The 18480-nt window shown below is 52.8% G+C and overlaps 1 protein-coding gene across 1 annotated transcript; it reads right to left on the reverse strand.

Moving 5' to 3' along the window:
- Nucleotides 1–262: 262 nt before the first annotated feature.
- SIK1 (salt inducible kinase 1) lies at nucleotides 263–12718 on the reverse strand. Its single transcript, XM_049874969.1, has 14 exons — nucleotides 12581–12718; nucleotides 11795–11967; nucleotides 11208–11324; nucleotides 8100–8163; nucleotides 7773–7934; nucleotides 7530–7654; nucleotides 7323–7446; nucleotides 6421–6644; nucleotides 5999–6148; nucleotides 5768–5890; nucleotides 5423–5636; nucleotides 4674–4958; nucleotides 3538–3772; nucleotides 263–2982 (listed from the first exon to the last, which is right to left on the reverse strand). The coding sequence occupies exons 2-14, from the start codon at nucleotides 11948–11950 to the stop codon at nucleotides 2574–2576; spliced, it is 2388 nt and encodes a 795-aa protein (XP_049730926.1). The 5' UTR covers nucleotides 11951–11967; nucleotides 12581–12718; the 3' UTR covers nucleotides 263–2573.
- Between the last annotated feature and the right edge of the window lie 5762 nt (nucleotides 12719–18480).

Consider the following 18480-nt stretch of genomic DNA (forward strand, 5'->3'; position numbering starts at 1 on the left):
TTGAGACTTCCAGCGAGTTACCAGAGCAAGGCACCTTGGGGAGGGCAGGCTCCATCCCCAAACCACAGAGGCTTAAGCTCACGAGAGAGCTCTGCACCTGCCTGGAGGAGACCCCCCCCTTAGTGCTTTGTGGTGGGGCTGAATGCAGGGGTTCCCACTAGGCTCTGTTAAAATCGGAAAATTCAACGACCCTGGAGGACAGAGCCTCTGAGTGAAGCAGCTCAGAAGGAAAGAGACACACAAACCGGGAAAGAGAATCAAGGCTTGTCCCCCAAATATTTTATTTAAATATTAAATTAAAAAACACACATCGACTAATCATTTGGCATACATTTCTCATTTTAACATAAGGAAAAAAAAAGAATTCAGGTACGGTAAAAAAAAAAAAAAAAAACCACAAAACACAGAAGTATGTACATCTTAAATCACGCAGTGTCTTTAAATAGGCTATTGCGGTTGTGGTCTGCAGAACGGCACCGTCAGGGAATCTACAAACACACAGCACACAGCACACACGCTCAAAAAAAAAACCCAAGAAACAAAAACAAGACGCTCCTGTCCTCCAAGGTGTTCTACAGCAATGAGAAAAAAAAAAAATACTATGAAAGTAAAGTGCTTGTTGTTGCTTCAAAGAGGAAACACACGACAGTTTGAGGCCTTTGATCTCGGGCACGGGAAGAAAAATTATTTTTTTAAAAAAGGAGCAACGATGTTGTGTGTTGGAATCAGCTGTGCTACCTCTATAAGGAAGGCATGGGACCGGGCTGCCCAGGAGGGTGGAGAGACTCTCTCCCGTTCTGGAAACTTCTTTACAAGTTAGCGGGAGACTTTGGTGTTTTCTCTGTGGCCAGGCACCACAAGGGTTGGTCCTTGGCCCCGAGCCTTTGACGCAGCCACAGAGCAGCAGCGGTTAACAGTTAGCAGCAATCCTGGCTAAGAGCAGAGACACAGGCACTGGACCTGAGTCAGCCCGGGTCACGGCACCACCAGTGTCCCCAGCCACCCAGCCCTTCTCCCGACCCTCAGTAACTCGGTCAGTCTTTGGCTTTTGTAAAAATTCCCACTTTTCTCCCTTTCCTAATGACCTCTGTTTAATACTGCAGGTTGTAAGAAGCCAAAGTCACCTGAAGGCACCTGGATTAGGCAAAGGGAGGGACTTGGCCACGCAGAACAAGTGCAAAGCGGCCATTTTCCTTTCTGAATTCCAAAGAGGCTTTTGAGCAACGGAGCCCCTACATGAGTTTACCTAGGGGACACTGCGGTCTCTGCCCCTGGTGCTTGGTGGGGAAGGGGCCCCACGGCCCCCCTCAACACGAAACAGGTGCTAACAAGAACGTGTCTTAACGTTACCAGAGAGGGAAATTGAAAGCAGAAACACAAAAGTGTAGTAAAAAATATAAAAAATAAGTAGTGTGTATTTGTATCCTATTTATATACATATACAGTGTTTGTTTAAAAAAAGGAAAAAGGCTTTAAAAACACTGACCTAGACATCATCTCATTTCCCTTGAACAAAAGCCAAAGGCTCAGGACCAGGCAGGTCCTGGCCCAGAGGGGCGGTGTCTGTTGCCCCAATGCTCCGCCCCCCACCTCAGTCCATACAATCACAGCCTTGCGATATTGCACGCTCCCCCCCAGAGTCGGTTGTTCGTTTTGGACCCTGATAATGAAATGCATAAAAGCGTAATTAGCAGCGGAAATAAAACGTGCAGCACAAAGAGAACGCTCCCCCTCTGACTCCTCAAAGGCGCAGGGGGCTTCCGGCCAAGTGACCCGGGGAGTGGAACGCCCAGCCCCGCAGCTTCTTCCTGGGGCTTCTCTGAAGAGCCCTGGGAAACCGATCTGTGAGCAGGTGATCAACTTCTCACCAAAAAAAAAAAAAAAAAAACCTATATTCTGGGTTCTGACTTCGGGGGAGAGAATTCCAAGAGTCTGTCAATAATCCTCTCCTGGGCTATTTGAGCTTCTGAAAAACCGATACATAAAGCTGAAAGTTCACAGTTTTCATTTAAAGCATAAATGTTTCAAGAAGTGGTGAATTGTTAACTACTTAAAACAAAAAAATACTAACCAACGTGCGCCCACAAATGTGCGCGCACACACACATGCCCAGTGACGACGCCCACTTCTGTCCCATGGACACCAGGTTCACGCCGCCATCCCCTCAGAGGTGACCGCCCCCACACCCCTCTGTGAGTCTGTGCCTGAGGGCGCTCCTGCTCCAGCTCCACACCGCCATGTCTAAAGTCGCCCCCATCCATGGTGGGTGGGGGCCGGACCTCCCTCCATCCCAGCCTTCCCTTCCTCCCCGCCCTGCCCATCCACCCACCCCAACGACACACCCCTCGATTATTATTTCTCTTCTGGAAGTTTCCAGTCCCTACTCATAGTTGCAGTTGTTCAGTGCAAGGAAAGAGCAAAGCAAATGAAAAGTCAACAAAAAAGCCCAAATGCCTAACGTATTGCTTGTTTCGCTTCCAGAAAGTTATTGGCTTTGAGTCTGAAAACGTCTTCACATACTCTGAAATTATTGCTTCGAACAGTCGGTGGCGGCCGGTGCCAGGCGTGCGCCCTTACTGCACCAGCACAAAGGTGCCCACCTGGCCCGCGGTCAGGTCTTCCATCTCACAGTCCCCCTGCACCAGCCCTGCAGGCTCGAAGTTGGGGGGCAGCACAGCGAAGCAGGGCTGTGGGGTTGCAGCGGAGGCGAGGGAGGCAGCAGTGGAGCTGATGTGCAGGTGGGTGTCCAGGAGCTGGGCCGCTGAGGCCGCGGGGGAGGCAGCAGCCGGAAAGAGGTGTGGTGGCAGGAGTGGGCTGGGCCCCAGCACCAGCTCCTTCTGAAGTCCCGACACCAGGAGGGTGCTGGAGAGTGGAGGGACGCCAGAGCCGTCACAGGGGGCGAGGACATAGGGAGCCTGGGGCAGCGGGGGTGCCTGGGAGCAGCTGGGCTGGGCCGCCGGGTGGTGCTGTAACTGGAGCAGCCTGGAGGAACACGAGGGGAGGCAGGTCACTCCCGCCCTGCCCACTCCTCCCCCAAGGAGCCAGTCTGCGTTGGCTGGGCTTGCTGGCTGGGCTCGCAGACACGATCAGGTTTCCTGCTGCCCTGCCACCCGTGAGTAAGAAGCCACCCCTGTGGAACTGCCGGCTGGAGATGATCAGAACACGCGATGCTGTGCGTGACTAATCCCCTGAGCAATTTCTGACATTTCCATTCTCCATCTTGCTTTTATAGCAACGCGGAGATGCCAACCATACGTGACATTTTTATTCACTGCCACCCTCGGTCCCCATGTAGGGGCTTCAGAGTGACAGAGTCTGACGCGGCCCGCCTCCTCCTACCCAGATAGGGCGAGTGAGGCCCTGAGCCTAACAAGTTTCCCCACATGTGGGGGCTGGGAGGTGCGCGTGCCTGATTATGCAGAGAAACTGGGAGCTCAAGAGATCAGGTTACTTAAGAGAAAACCTCAATACGTGCACGTCACGCCCAGGTTGGGGTGACTGGGGCAGTGAGGGCAGCCTGTGGCCTCGGCCTCGTACCTCTGCTGGTGAAGGACCTGTTCCAGGAGGTTCCGGCCCTCCCGGCCACTGCCCCCGCTGCTGTATGGGCCAGCGTTCTGTGCAGGGAGTGGGAAGGGGCTCAGGCCACCCCGTGGAGCCCTGCTGGAGGAAGCAGGCTGGCACACCTGGCGGGCCAGCCCCTTGATCTTGTTCAGCCCCAGAAATCCTTTGGTCCTGGCGTTCTTCCTCAGCTGCTGTCGAAAAGCTTTCAGCCCTGGGGATAGACAAGATCAAAGTGTCTAGAGACCACTGTCTCCAAGCCCAGGGCTGAAGGCCCTTGGCTTAGGAAGTGCTTCACAGCTTGGGGATGAGGTCAAAATGTGATTGGACAAAAGGACTGTCATTGTTCCTGATCACCTGTCACAACCACCAAACCCTTCCTGGATATGAGGGTCAGGCCGCATTCTCGCACAGACATGTCTCGACAGACTGCAGTCCTTCTGGAAGGAAGGCCCGAGCAGTGCAGGGCACACAGGCGTGCCAACCCCGGGGTCGGCCAGGTGGGGATGTTTCGGCTGCTGGGTTCCTCCCCAACCCCCCCTTCATCCAAGTTGGGAGCTGCGCCCAGCCCCAAAGCATCTTTTGAGCTCTCAGGACCAGCTGACAGGCACCGGCCCAAGGCCCCAAGCTCTGAGCTCACGCCTGAGGCCACTACCAGCCTGTACCCCTGTGGGCCCTGCCCACTAAAAAAAAAAAAACGCATTGCCCTCGAGTTGATAGCAATCCTATAGGACAGAGTAAAACTGCCCCACAGAGTTTTGAAGGGGCCCCGCCCAAGCTGGATAAAAACCAAAAAACCAAACCAGCTGCCAATGAGTCAACTCCGACTCGTGGCGACCCCACGCGTGTCAGAATAGAACCGCGCTCCATACGATTTTCAGTGACTTTTTTTAGATGTAGATCACTAGGCCTCTCTTCCGAAGCACCTTGGGCTGGACTCCAGCCTCTAACCTTTCAGTTAACAGCCAAGCATGTTAACTATTTGCACCACCCAGGGATTCCTTCAAGCTGGCTGGACAACGGGAAACGCCATTTGCCACCAGGGACAGAGTGATGCCCTTCAGGGACACCAGGTGTCCTGGGAAGGAGGAGGTGGGTGGGACGGGAGCAATCACCTTGGGTGAGGGAGGTATCCGAGGCCCTTCGCCCTTCCTGGAAGCTGACAGGGAGTGGAACGGTGCAGCCCAGGCCCCCCTGTGCCTGCAGGACTGGGGTGGCAGACTGGGTCCCCAGGCACGGCGCAGCCACTCGGACCGGTGAGCAGGCGCCCCCCAGCCCCTGGGTGGCCAGGCTGCTGAGCCCTGCTGGGCTGTCGCTTGCCGAGAAAGTCAGGCAGCTGTCAGAGCTGGTTCCTTCAGACGGGCCCGCTGCTGTGGCACAGGACGAGGAAATGACGATGCCTGGGGGAAAACGCAGTGTCTTTAGGTGGGCTGCACCAGCCACGAGGGGACCTACAGACCCTACTCTGATAGCTTGAGCTCGGCGTGTGCAGCGGGAGAGGCAGCTAGACCAGCCTCCTCATCTCAACCCCCATACCTGGAGGGAAAGCGCATCTGCTAATGGCCAGAGACTATGGAAGCCCAGGGAGCCCCAAGAACAAGCTACCATGAGGCTGCAGGTGGCAGGTGATTTATGCAGTCCAGGTACCCACCCCGCCACTCACCAGAGCGTCACAGAGTGACCACCAGTACAGACTAAGCCCCGTGCCACCTTCTCCCCTCAAATAGCCACACTGTGTATCCTTAAGTATGATCCTGTGGCCTTGGGGATTAAAACACATGGCAGACACTGAAAACCTCTAGTGGAAAAGGGTGCTGGCCACAAGCCCTGCCCTGTCGACTGGCTGTCCCCACAGGACACTCACATGGAGGGGTGCACGGGGAGAAGTGGGCAGTGACCTCGGCCAGCGTGTGCCGCCGCCCCGTGCCACTTGGTGGCTTCTGTGCATTCAGCTCCTCCTCCAGGCCCTGGCCGTGCCTGGCCTCCTCGCTGATGGCCGTGTCAAGCAGGCTGCTGGGGGAGACGGAGCGGTGGTGGGACATTCCATCGCAGTTGGCATCCACGGAGAAGAACAAGGGCTGCAGTAGAAGACCGAGACAAAGTTATTTCCTAGGTCCCCGCGAGACCTGGTTGCACTATGGGGGGTCATCACCACTAGGCCACAGGCTGCGCATGGAACCCCCAGGAAGCACCTCACCACAGAGCTCACCTGGAACGAGGTGCTGAGGTCGCAGTCCATCTCGACCTGCAGGACAGACTGCCCCAGGGTCTGGGGCTGCGGGCACAGCAAGGGCAAGTGGAAGGGGTCACCAGTGAGGCCCTCCTGGGGCACCTGGGGGTGGAACGAGGCGGGCACATCTGAGCAAGGGGCTCACAGCTCTGTGGGGAGGCCCCGGGCAGAGAGGCAGAACAGGCCCCAGAGGAGGGTTTCTGTCCTCACCTCAAAACCACCGAGCTCGGAGCTCCTGGGCCGGGGCTGCCGGGTGGGCCCTGGGCGGGCGGGCGGCTGGGAGCTCCGGTACTCCTTCAGGCGCTCCAGGAGGAGATAATAGATGGCAGCAAAGTGGTTGTAGCTGCTATCCTGCAGGGACTGCAAGACAGACAAACGGAGATCAGTGCAAAGGTGCGGAGGAGAGCACCGTCAAGCTTGCAGCTCCAAAAGCAGCAGTGCCTTGGACGCGTCTGCAGTGAACCCTGAGCTGCCTTGTAAGACTTGGTTCCCAAGGCTGTTCTTCGTGGCTGAGGGACCACTGGAGCAGCACGCCAGCCAGCCCTTCAATCAGCCATGTTCCTGTTCTATCCTGGGAGCCATGCCCTCCGGTTGACAGCCCGCACCTGTGACAGGTGAGGCGCCCAGCTCACCTCCACAGTCCTCCGCCGGTCAATGCCTAGTGTCTGCATGATGCCCAGCACCTGTTCGTTGTAGTCGCCCAGGTGGGAGTTGTAGTCGTGGGCCAGGAAGGCCAGGGAAGAGGGCTGTGGCCGCGTGGGCTCTGCCTGCATCCACCGGTGCTGCTTGATCTGGGCGACAGTGATGCGCTTGGCGGGGTCCACCACCAGCATGCGGCGGATCAGTGACTCGCAGTCTGCAGAGGGCAGAGGGGGTGTGCTGAGCCCGGCTGCAGGCCAGTCCACCACCCATGGATCCTCAGCCCTGCAAGGCACCCGCTCCCCCTCCCTGCAGGGAAACGGGCAAATTAGAGTCATCAAGGACAAGCGCCAAGGCCAAGAGCTCAGATGTCCCACTCAGGGGAGTCACTGCCTGAGAGATCCAGCCCCTGGAAGGACATGGCCTTGATCCTGCCAACGTCCACCAGCCAGAGCACCTCTTAGCCTTCCCAGCCTGCTTTGTGACTGTATGCTTTAGTGTCAGCAGGCCAAGATTCTTCACGCAACAAATCTTTAAGGAAAAAGGACTTGTTTGGCACTGGCCAGTGGGTAAAACTAAAGAAGAGGGCAGGGCCTGGGGTGCTGGCCTAAGAGGGGACCCCAAAGAATAGGCATACAGCCAGCTGGCTCACAAGGGGACCCGGCCATAGAGGAGGGCACTGCACCCTGGAAGTTGAGTACTGAGAACCCTGTGGGGTCGGGTTTCTCACAAGGATCGTGTCCACACCCCGCAGTAATATGGGCTGATTCACAGCCTCCCCTACGTGCGGGAGGACAGCGAAGCAGGCATTTCAGGAAATTAATCCCTCCCATCCTCCCAAACAAGGCTCTGGACTAGCCTGGCCCACGGGGGAGCAGGCCTGCCACCCACCTACCTTGGGACATAAAGAAGGGGATGCGGAAGCGGCCCTCGAGCACCCGTTGCCGCAGGGTGGGCAGGTTGGGCCCATCGAAGGGCAGTGAGCCGCAGACCAGCACATACAGCACGACCCCAAGGCTCTGTGGACACCAAGTGGCACAGTGAGCAGTCAGTGGGCACCCCGGGGCACCCACAGGAGCACGGCCCCACGTAGACCCCTTACCCAGATGTCGAGCTGGGGGCCTTCGTACTCTTTCCCTTCAAAGACCTCTGGGGCGGCATACGGGGGGCTCCCGCACCATGTGGACAAGGCTTCTCCTGACTTGTAGAAATTCCCGAATCCAAAATCTGAGCGGAAAGAGGCAGATTAGATGGAATGGGAACAATGCAGGCTGAAGTTCCAGAGCCACCCGCAGCATACGCCCCGCGTGCTCTCCTGGCACCAGGCAGCCATGGGCATTCTTGCCTGCCAGCTTGATGTCCATGTTGTTGTCCAGCAGTAAGTTCTCGGTTTTGAGGTCCCGGTGGACAATGTGGTGGCCGTGGCAGTACTCCACGGCCGAAAGAATCTGCCAGAACTTCTTCCGCGCTTCCTCCTCGCTCAGGTGCCCATTGGAGGTCAAATAATCTGGGGAGGGACAAGACAAAGCCATGTCCCCAAATCTAGAGGTCTGACCGCCCTCTTGGGAACAACCACAGAAAAACTGTGGAAGTTTAAGGCAGGGGGACCCAAATCCTACACAGGCAATTCCAGACATGTTCATACCATTTGTTAAAAATAAGCATGACTTACCAAACATCTCTCCATTTTTTGCAAACTCAGTGACAATGTAAAGCATGTCCTTGGTTTCCATAACCTAAAAAAATACACACTTAATATTTAACCACAAAAAGGGAACGTATCAATCGTATAAATAACCCACTGAAAAGCCGGCAAGTTTTTAACTTCTCTTGGATGTGTGCATTCATCATTTAAAAAGGAAAAGAGAACGTGTGGCAGGGTTGGCAACGTAATATCTGTTTTAATTGTTTAATGAGAAACCGATTCACTCTGTAAACCATCTAAAGCACAATTGAAAAAAAAAATTCTGCAACAAAGAAACAAATAAGGATATTCTTATTTAGAAACAGTAGCGCCTGGGTGGTGCAAACAGCTAACAAGCTTGGCTGCTAACCAAAAGGCTGGAGGTTTGAGTCCCCCCAGAGGTACCTTGGAAGAAAGGCCTGGCAATCTACATCTGAAAAATCAGCCACTGAAAAATGCTATGGAGCACAGCTCTACTCTGACACACGTGGAGTTGCCATGAGTCAGAACTGATGTGACAGCAACTGGTTTGGTTTTTGGTTTATTTGAAAAGAGGTCAAAAAAAAAAAAAAATTAGAGGTGAATTTCTAATTAGCTTGCCTATCTTGCTGTCTCTTTGTTCTTAAAAAGGAGCAAATGTATTAGAACATTTTTTAAGTCACCATATTAACACAGGTTGCCTTACACACCTCTTGGGGACACTAAAAGCTACAGACCTAAAACAGACTGCTACCTTCTGCTAGGACTTTCTATTAGAAGCCTGGCGAGCAGGTCACAGATTAGTCAACAAGGGATAACAAATACACCCGTTCCTGCCTGCTTTACCGACATGACAAATGAAGCTGAAAGAGGGTAGCTTCGCCAGGTAAGATACAATAGGCTGCCCTTTGTCCAGCAAATTCTTCCACGTGTCAACAGCCAATGTCAACACACAACTTAGGGTTCATTTATTGATCGGGAATTTTATATTACTTGGAAACTGTTTTTAAGAGAGTTTAAAACTTGTAACGAATCAAACGAGATAAACTTCAAAATTTTGGTACTGAAAAAAGTAAAACAAACTCATGCACCCAGAAACCAAGTGCCGTCGAGTCGATCTTGTGTATATATCTAAATATTTGATTTCAGAGAGAAAGAGACACGTCCTTACAGAAAAAGATTTCGTTGGGTTGAAATCATAGTTATTTCTTTAAAAAGAGCTTTTAAAGACAACTATGCTGAGCCATACACCTAACAAGAAAAGTGAACGCCACACAGGTTAGCTGAATTTTTAAAACAGCTCCTGCTCCCCAAGGTGTGTGGGAGAATGACTGGTAAGAACGTCCCTGCAGCTCGGTTTTCCCCACTCAAGAGAAAGCAGCAGCCGTTGCTGCCTGTGGCAGCAGAAGAAAGAATGAAGAGTACAGATGTTTTAAGGTTTCAGAAACCTGAAGGGAAGCGCAAAGTGTCTCAGCAGGGTTCCGGGGCCTGTGCCAGCTGGCTGAAAATTAGACAGGAGCGTCAAAACCAGAGTAATAAAAAACCCTGCTTCATTCCGGAATTCTAGAGTCTCTAAACAGTTAAGAATCACATACAAGAAGAAGAAAATTCACCTCCAGAAAAAAGTCCGGTATCAATCATACCTGTGATTTGTTTATTAACCGATCTAATTCCACCAGCGTGGGCTGAGGGGAGGAGTAGGAAGAAAAGGAAGGTATGCTATGGTCCAGCCCTTCGGCAAAGTCAAAGCAGAAACAGTTCACCCCACTCCTGACCGGCAGGCCAGGCGCCTCTCCCAGCAAGTGACATCAGGCACCCTTGAAGAAGCTTCTTATCTCTGTAGTTCAACTTAAAAATGACCACAGAAACAAAACGCAAGCCCCCGCACGCACACGACCCGGAAGAACCCATCCTATCAGTGGAAATACAAGCCAATAATTCTGCTCCTACCTCTGTTTTAGTGAAGAAGAACCTTTTATGGGGTAAATTCGAACTATAATTAATTCTCTCTCCTACCGCGCTTTTCAAGGACACCCTGGGTGGCGCAGATGATTAAGGGCTCAACTACTAAGCCACAAGGTTGGTAGCTGAAACTCACCCAGAAAGGCCTGATGGCCTGCTTCAGAAAGGTCACAGCCCTGAAAACCCTACGGTGCACAGCTCTGCGCACATGGGGTGGCCACAAGTCGGAATCAACTTGGCTGGAACGAACAACATCAACCACAATTGTCACCTACCCTTGCCAGTTTGGAACCCAAACATACATGACCATCCCATGTAGATCTCAGATCCACATGGCTCCATGAAAATCACCACAAGGAATTTATACCCAGCACAAATGGATAAAATACTGAGTATCTGCAACAAATTTCTTCTTCTACAAGTAGACTTGATTTCATCGTTGGAAAAGTGGTCATTTATTGGGTGGGGGGGGGGGGGTTGCTCAGTTGTCCTAATTAAACCAGTACTTCTTTCTCAAAGATACACTTGATTAGTTTCAACGAAGAACAAAAATAACGTCACAAAACATCCCAACAAATGGGTAGTGTAAGGCACGTTCCTCACTTGGATTAAATGACAAATTCCTTGCTCTTAACGTTGCAAAAATACTGTCAACTCTCCGTTGCTGACAGAAGAGCTGACAGAAGCAAGACAGATGCTGAGTGCTGCTCCTGCAAAGGTAGGTTAACGAAAACTCCTAAGAGTGGTTTTAAAATTTCATAATTCTTTGCAAAGGGAGAAGTTTCTAGTTCCACTCAAGTTCGTCCTTCTTTACTAAATGCTTGACCTGTGACAAGCAGACTGGTTGTTTATTTTTATAGCAAAGTAAATATACCAGCCAGACTATGCATTGACAACTAGAACAAACTGCAACACTAAATAAAAGTTTAATGACGCAAATCTCAATTATGATCCAAAAGCAGGAAAATCATTTTAAATATATGAGCACACTTTGCAAAAATCAATTTATTGCGCTTCAATAACCAACTCCTGGATTCTCCCCATACACCCCCCCCCAAAAAAGCATAACCTTCAGAAACTGCAGACTTATTTCATCAAAAATAAAAAATAATTCACTTCCAGAATTCACAGCGAAAGGCAAACTTCAGCCCTCACCTGATAAAGTTTTATGATATGAGGATGGTTCAAAAGCTTCATAATCTGAACCTCTCGGTATATTTTCTCCAAATTGCTTGGATCTAATCTTGTTTTATCGATGATTTTTATGGCAACCTACAGATTTGAAAAAGAAAACGAATGTTTGGTTTTTTAAAAAAAAAACCCTCCCTTAGCCTAGTTTACGTATTTCATTTTCTGGCAGGTAAATTTCTAAAATATTTTACCCCGACAGTCCCAAAAAAACTGTTACTGAAATAAAGTTAAACGCCTGAAGTGGTTTGCAAGGTCAATTCCCAGTGATTCAGCTCTGAATCCCTGGACGCTGCACTCCTGTTTTTTTGGTCAGTAGCCTTTTGCCATCTTAATATTTGTACAAATTATGCAAAAACATATATTTTTTTTCTTTACCAAACTAGAAAACGCCAGCGTTTGGACATCAATGCAATCAACCGCACAGGCACGAACAGGCACGTCACGCACCCTGTAGACCCCCAGGGCAGGTCAGATCTCTACTCCCGGTTCCAGTCCTGGCCCATCCCTTCCGGGGCGCCCCAGGTCTGGTTCGGGTGCTGCCACGCACGCACCTGGGTTTTGGTGACTCGGTGCCGGGCCAGCTTCACTACTGCGAAATTGCCTTTGCCCAGGGTTCGCTCGATGTCGTAAAAGCCCACCCGGAGGGGCTTCTGCTGGCCCTGGCCTGAGCCCACCGCCGCGGTGCTGAACTCCGACATGATCACCATGGCTCTAGCGGCCGCACCTGCCGGACAGGTGGGAGGAAAGCGCGCTCAGCACCCGGCCCGCCCGGACGCCGCTGGATTCCTCGCACCCAGACCTCCCACGCCTGGACCCCCGAGCCGGACCCTGCACCCGAGCGCCCCGCGCCCGCCTCGCCTGGCCCCTGCACGGTGAGCGCACAGCCCGTGGCCCGCGGTACGATCCGCTCGGCACACCTGCCCCCTCCGCCTCCGGCCGGCGTCGCTCCGGCCCCCAGGCCCCCGAGCGGGTCGCCAAAGCCCCGGCCCGCCCCCGCCTCCCGCCGCCGACGCCGTCCTGCTCCGGTCCCGGGCTCCCCCGCCGCCCGCCGCCGCCCGCACCCCGACCCCGACCCCGGCGCCGACATCCCCCTCCCACGCCCGCCGCCCGCCCCACAACAAAGGGGATCCCGGCGGCCGCGAGGCCCGCGTCCCCGCCGCGGCCCTGGGCGCGCGCACCCGAGGGGCCGCGGGACCCCGAGCGGCCGTCGGAAGCCGCGTCCCCGCCCGGCCGCCGGCGCCGAGCCCCACGCCGCGGGCAGCAACTCCGGCCGCGCTGCCGCGGGAGCCCAGCCCGGCGGGAGCCCAGCCCGGCGGGAGCCCAGCCCCGGCGCTCACCTTCGCCGCCCTCGGGCGGGCCCCGCCGGGCACCAGCTCGGAGCCGGCCGGCCGGGGACCGCAGACGGCTCGCGGCTCCCGTCGCCCGCACGCCGCTCGCGCCGCTCGCGCCGCTGCTGCTCGTGCCGTCGCCGCTGCTGTGGCCGCCGCCGCCCGGGCCGCCGCCGCATGTCAGCTCTGAGACTGGCGCCGCGCGCTCCCAGCAGCCGCGCCGTCGCCCCGCCCACCGCTAGGCCCCGCCTTGTGCCGGCCCCGCTGCCGCCAGCCCCCGCCCCGCGCCCGCCTGTCCAGATCCCGCCCCCGCCGGGCCCCGCCCCCGCCCCGCCAGGACGCGCCCCTCGCCGGCCGGCTCCGCCCTAAGCCCCGCCCCGGCCCGCCGGTCCCGCCCCCGCTGTTAGGCCCCGCCCCCATGCCCTACTGCGACCCGCTAGGCCCCGCCTCATGCCCACCGGCTCGGCCTTGTCGCCGGCTAGGCTCCGCCCTGTTTCCGCCAACCCCGCCCTCCGGCCACGCCCCTGTCAGGCCGGCCCCGCCGCCGCAGCCAGATTGATACATTCCCATTGACGTCACTTTGACGCCAGAGGGACGCGCGGCCGCGCGCCAGGCGGAGGGAGAACGGGAGATCGGTCGGTTGCCAAGAGACTGGCGGCTCTGACGCGCGCGCTGACGAGACCGTCGCCCTGGCGACCGCGGGAAGGTGACGTCAGGGGCGCCAGCCGCTGGAGGCCCACAGATCCCGACTGCTGGGCCCGGGTGTTCACGGCGCGGCGCCCCCTGCCGGGAGCGATCGGCGCTGCAGGCGGCTTTAACCCCCGAGTCGCTGCTCCGCTTGCAAACGCTAACGTTGGTGAACCCCTGGAGTACACACAGCTTGTACCGCCGGCTTAGCGCGTACACGCCCATGTTCTTGTCTGTGCCCCTTTAGTCCTCCAACCATGCCAGAAGGGCGTGTGAAGGCTGTTCCGAAAACTCTTCAAAGTACAGAAACAGCAGAGGCGTGTGTAACCTTGAGGCCCATCCTTGGGGTCCTTGTGACTGGCGAGTCGGTGGTGTCCCATCCTAAAATTCTTGCCCTGCCCTGGGAAGTGCCAAGCTTTGGAGCATCCATCAGGGGACGTGAAGTCCCTGGGCGGTGCGAACAGTTAAGCACCCAGAGCACTGAACTACTAACCAAGGTTAAGGTTTGAGTCTACCCAGAGAGACTTTGGAAGAAAGGCCTGGCAATCTACTTCCAAAAACTTAGCCACTGGAAAACCAAATGGAGCACAGTTCAACCCCGACACACATGACATCGTCATGATCCGGGTTGATTCCACGGTCAGCTGAAAGCGATAAGGGGTGGAACCAGGAAAATCTCAAAGATTCATAGTTCTTTCTTCAGGGGCACAGAAGAGGGGAGTGGCTGTACCCACCATGTGACCACATGCCATTTCCCAGGCCCCACCCCAGAGAGGAAATGCCACCTGCCAAACAGGGACAGCATGAACGGTCAGGATCTTGAAACCTATATGCACTGAGAAATGTCAGTCTAACTTCAATTACGTTCGTTCTGTAAAAATCTGGAAACTCTCAGCAAGTTAGAAATGTGAAACAGGAGAATGTCGTTGGCATCTTCTGGTAACCTCCCACCAACACGTCAGGGAGCACGTCCCACTCCCACCCCTGCCCCTGCACTCTTGACCTGGTGGTGGGATGGAGTTTTTCTCTCCAGACAGACAGATGTACTAAGGCGGCGGGTGGGGAATGGTTTTCAGAATGTTCTTTACCACAGTGGTGTGCTTTAGCTCTCCCTGCCCCTTCTCCATCTCTTTCAGCTGACCTAATACCAGCTGATGGCCTGAGGAAGTCCCCGGCTGTTCTTTCTGGAATCTACTGAATCAACTTTGGTGAACAAATGCAGCAGGAAGAGAGGGAGGGAGCCGAAGGGAAAGGAAGTTGTAGGGAAGACCCAACGGGCTGATTTCTGGAAAGGCGCTGGCCCTCAGGGGACATGGATTCCACTCAGTGAGGAGGTCTTCACATTCTTTGCACCAAAGTATTGGGAAGCCCAGTTAGCAACGCCCTCCACAGTGTGTTTATTCACTGGTTGCTGTATTCTTTGGGCCAGGTGCTCTGCAATCAGATGGTAAAAGAAGCCAGCCCCTGCCAGCAAGCAGCTTCTCCCAGGAGGGCTAACAGGTGGGCCAGGACCTCACCTCTCAACAAAACTGGAAGCTTGTAGCCTCCCAGGAGCGTTTAGTATTTGTCTGCCATTTTGCCCACCCTCACTATTTCTTCAGAAAGTAGCAGCCACCCAGCAGTGGCGAGTGGGGGGCCGGAGAAAATGATGGGCTGACACCTGAGAGGTCTCTAGCCAAAGGCGTGGGGGGGCATAAAGCCCTGTAGCCAGTCCCATTAAAGGGGAGGGGGGCAAGAAAATGACATCCAGATGACTATTTCTATTGCCATTGCTTTTTGCTTTTCTTTTGCTTTTATGCCTCATCAGAAAATAAAACCTTTTCTCTTTAGGGAACATAGAGGGTATGGGCTCATGACAATTTTTTAATATTAGGGAGGCACCCATTTGGGATTTAAATTCTACATCTAACCCAGATTCATTTTTCCTTGAGTTAAGTAACAGTGTTACTTCATAGAAAGGAAGGGAGGAAGGAAGAATTACGCAAAATTGATACAAAACTTTCAAAACCTTCTTGGAAGAGGCTTACCTGTGCTGCAGGCACCTGAAGAAGCTGCTTGTGTGGTAGAGCTGGGGATGCCAAATCGAGGAGGAACTGGACACATTTCTGGTGATGAACAGCCACAGCCTGACCAAGTATTTCCCAATCACTCCCCCGGGCATTGTTTGTGGGTCAGTTCATTTTGAAAGGTCTTTCAAGGACGATAATAGCCCCAAAGTTTTCCTGAATCTTTAAAAAGTAGGCTCCTTTTTTAACAAATGGTGCTGGCATAACTGGATATCCATTTGCAAAAAAATGAAACAGGACCCATACCTCACACCATGCACAAAAACTAACTCCAAGTGGATCAAAGACCTAAACATAAAGACTAAAACGATAAAGATCATGGAAGAAAAAATTGGGACAACCCTAGGAGCCCTAATACAAGGTATAAACAGAATACAAAACATTACCAAAAATGATGAAGAGAAACCCGATAACTGGGAGCTCCTAAAAATCAAACACCTATGCTCATCTAAAGACTTCACCAAAAGAGTAAAAAGACCACCTACAGATTGGGAAAGAATTTTCAGCTATGACATCTCCGACCAGCGCCTGATCTCTAAAATCAACATGATTCTGTCAAAACTCAACCACAAAAAGACAAACAACCCAATCAAGAAGTGGGCAAAGGATATGAACACACATTTCTCTAAAGAAGATATTCAGGCAGCCAACAGATACATGAGAAAATGCTCTCGATCATTAGCCATTAGAGAAATGCAAATTAAAACTACGATGAGATTCCATCTCACACCAGCAAGGCTGGCATTAATCCAAAAAACACAAAATAATAAATGTTGGAGAGGCTGCGGAGAGATTGGAACTCTCATACACTGCTGGTGGGAATGTAAAATGGTACAACCACTTTGGAAATCTATCTGGCGTTATCTTAAACAGTTAGAAATAGAACTACCATACAACCCAGAAATCCCACTCCTCGGAATATACCCTAGAGATACAAGAGCCTTCATACAAACAGATATATGCACACCCATGTTTATTGCAGCTCTGTTTACAATAGCAAAAAGTTGGAAGCAACCAAGGTGTCCATCAACGGATGAATGGGTAAATAAATTGTGGTATATTCACACAATGGAATACTATGCATCGATAAAGAACAGTGACGAATCTCTGAAACATTTCACAACATGGAGGAACCTGGAAGGCATTATGCTGAGCGAAATGAGTCAGAGGCAAAAGGACAAATATTGTATAAGACCACTATTATAAGATCTTGAGAAATAGTAAACCTGAGAAGAACACATACTTTTGTGGTTACGAGGGGGGGAGGGAGGGAGGGTGGGAGAGGGTTTTTTATTGATCAGTAGATAACTGCTTTAGGTGAAGGGAAAGACAACACTCAATATATGGAAGGTCAGCTCAATTGGACTGGACTAAAAGCAAAGAAGTTTCCGGGATAAAATGAATGCTTCAAAGCTCAGCGGAGCAAGCGCGGGGGTCTGGGGAACATGGTTTGCGGGGACTTCTAAGTCAATTGGCAAAATAATTCTACTATGAAATCATTCTGCATCCCACTTTGAAATGTGGCGTCTGGGGTCTTAAATGCTAACAAGCAGCCATCTAAGATGCAGCAATTGGTCTCAACCCACCTGGAGCAAAGGAAAATGAAGAACACCAAGCCCACATGACAACTAAGAGCCCAAGAGACAGAAAGGGCCACATGAACCAGAGACCTACATCATCCTGAGACCAGAAGAACTAGTTGGTGCCCGGCCACAATCGATGACTGCCCTGACAGGGAGCTCAGCAGAGGACCCCTGAGGGAGCAGGAGAGCAGTGGGATGCAGACCCCAAATTCTCATAAAAAGACCAAACTTAATGGTCTGACTGAGACTGGAGGAATCCCGGCGGTCATGCTCTCCAGACCTTCTGTTGACACAGGACAGGAACCATCCCTGAAGACAACTCATCAGACATGAAAGGGACTGGTCAGCGGGTGGGAGAGAGACGCTGATGAAGAGTGAGCTAATTATATCAGGTGTACACTTGAAAAAAAAAAAAAAAAAAAAGTAGGCTCCTTATTTGTCCACGGTTTATACACCCAGAATTGAAAAGAATATTTTTAGTTCTTTCCCAACTAAATAGTTTACAATGGCTTCTCTCCCCTTCTGGGAGTCCTGACACCCTGCTCTTCTTTTCCTAAGAGAAAAAGGCACAGAGTGAAGAGACTAGGAACACAAGGCACATCGTGTCTCTCATCCTGGGACCTAAGATCTTTCCCCAGGAATCAAAACGCAGCACCCAGGAAGCCCCACCCCTGCGTGCCCCAGGCCTGGCTAAAATCTTTCAAAAGGTCTTGGGTGTTTGCAAACACGTGGCTGGTAGCTTGGAAACATTTTGTCAGCACCAAATGAGAATCACAACCAAAGAGCCCAAGCTGCCTTCCCTGGACCTAGAGAAGGTTCCTGGACCCAGGTGTTCGTGACCCCACTCCAGCCCTCCTGAGCTTCTAACAGCCCTGTGTGAGCAATGGCCAGGTTCTCTCTCCCTTCTACCGTCCCTGGGTTTGGGGAAAGACGGGGAACGTTTATGGAAAGGCTGACCTCAGGATGGTCCGCCATATATATCTCCCTATGTGTCTACCTGTCTGTCCATCTATGGGGGCAGTGGCGGTTCAGTGGTGGAATTCTCACCTTCCATGCGGAAGACCCAGGTTTGATCCCCAGGCAATGCACCTCATAGACAGCTTCCACTTGCCCGTCAGTGGAGGCTTGCGTGTTGCTGTGATGCTAAACAGGTTTCATCGGAGCTTCCAAACTAAGACAAACCAGGAAGAAAAGTCTGCAATCTATCTCCCTCCAAAAATCAGCCAGTGAAAACCCTGTGGAGCACAAGGGTCTGCTATGCAGCTGATCATGGAGGTGGCGCTGGAGCAGGCCTGGCTTTGTTCCCTTGTACATGGGGTCGCTATGAGCTGGGGGCTGACTTGAAGGCAGCAGCTAACAACAACAAATTATCTAATCAACCTCTCTTGCTCTCTCTCTTGCACATGCGCTCACAGTTCCCACTACCACCCTCATGAATCAGTTCATGAACTCAACCACTGATGGGTCTGTGCTTCCGAGTGTCTGTGGTTGTTATTGTTCCCTGTCCTTGGCCTCCTGGAGGCTGTAATTCCTTTCAGATCCTTGATTTCTTCTCAGTTCTCCCTCTTGCACT

This window comes from Elephas maximus, chromosome 2, assembly GCF_024166365.1.
Source record: "Elephas maximus indicus isolate mEleMax1 chromosome 2, mEleMax1 primary haplotype, whole genome shotgun sequence".
Lineage (NCBI taxonomy): Eukaryota > Metazoa > Chordata > Mammalia > Proboscidea > Elephantidae > Elephas > Elephas maximus.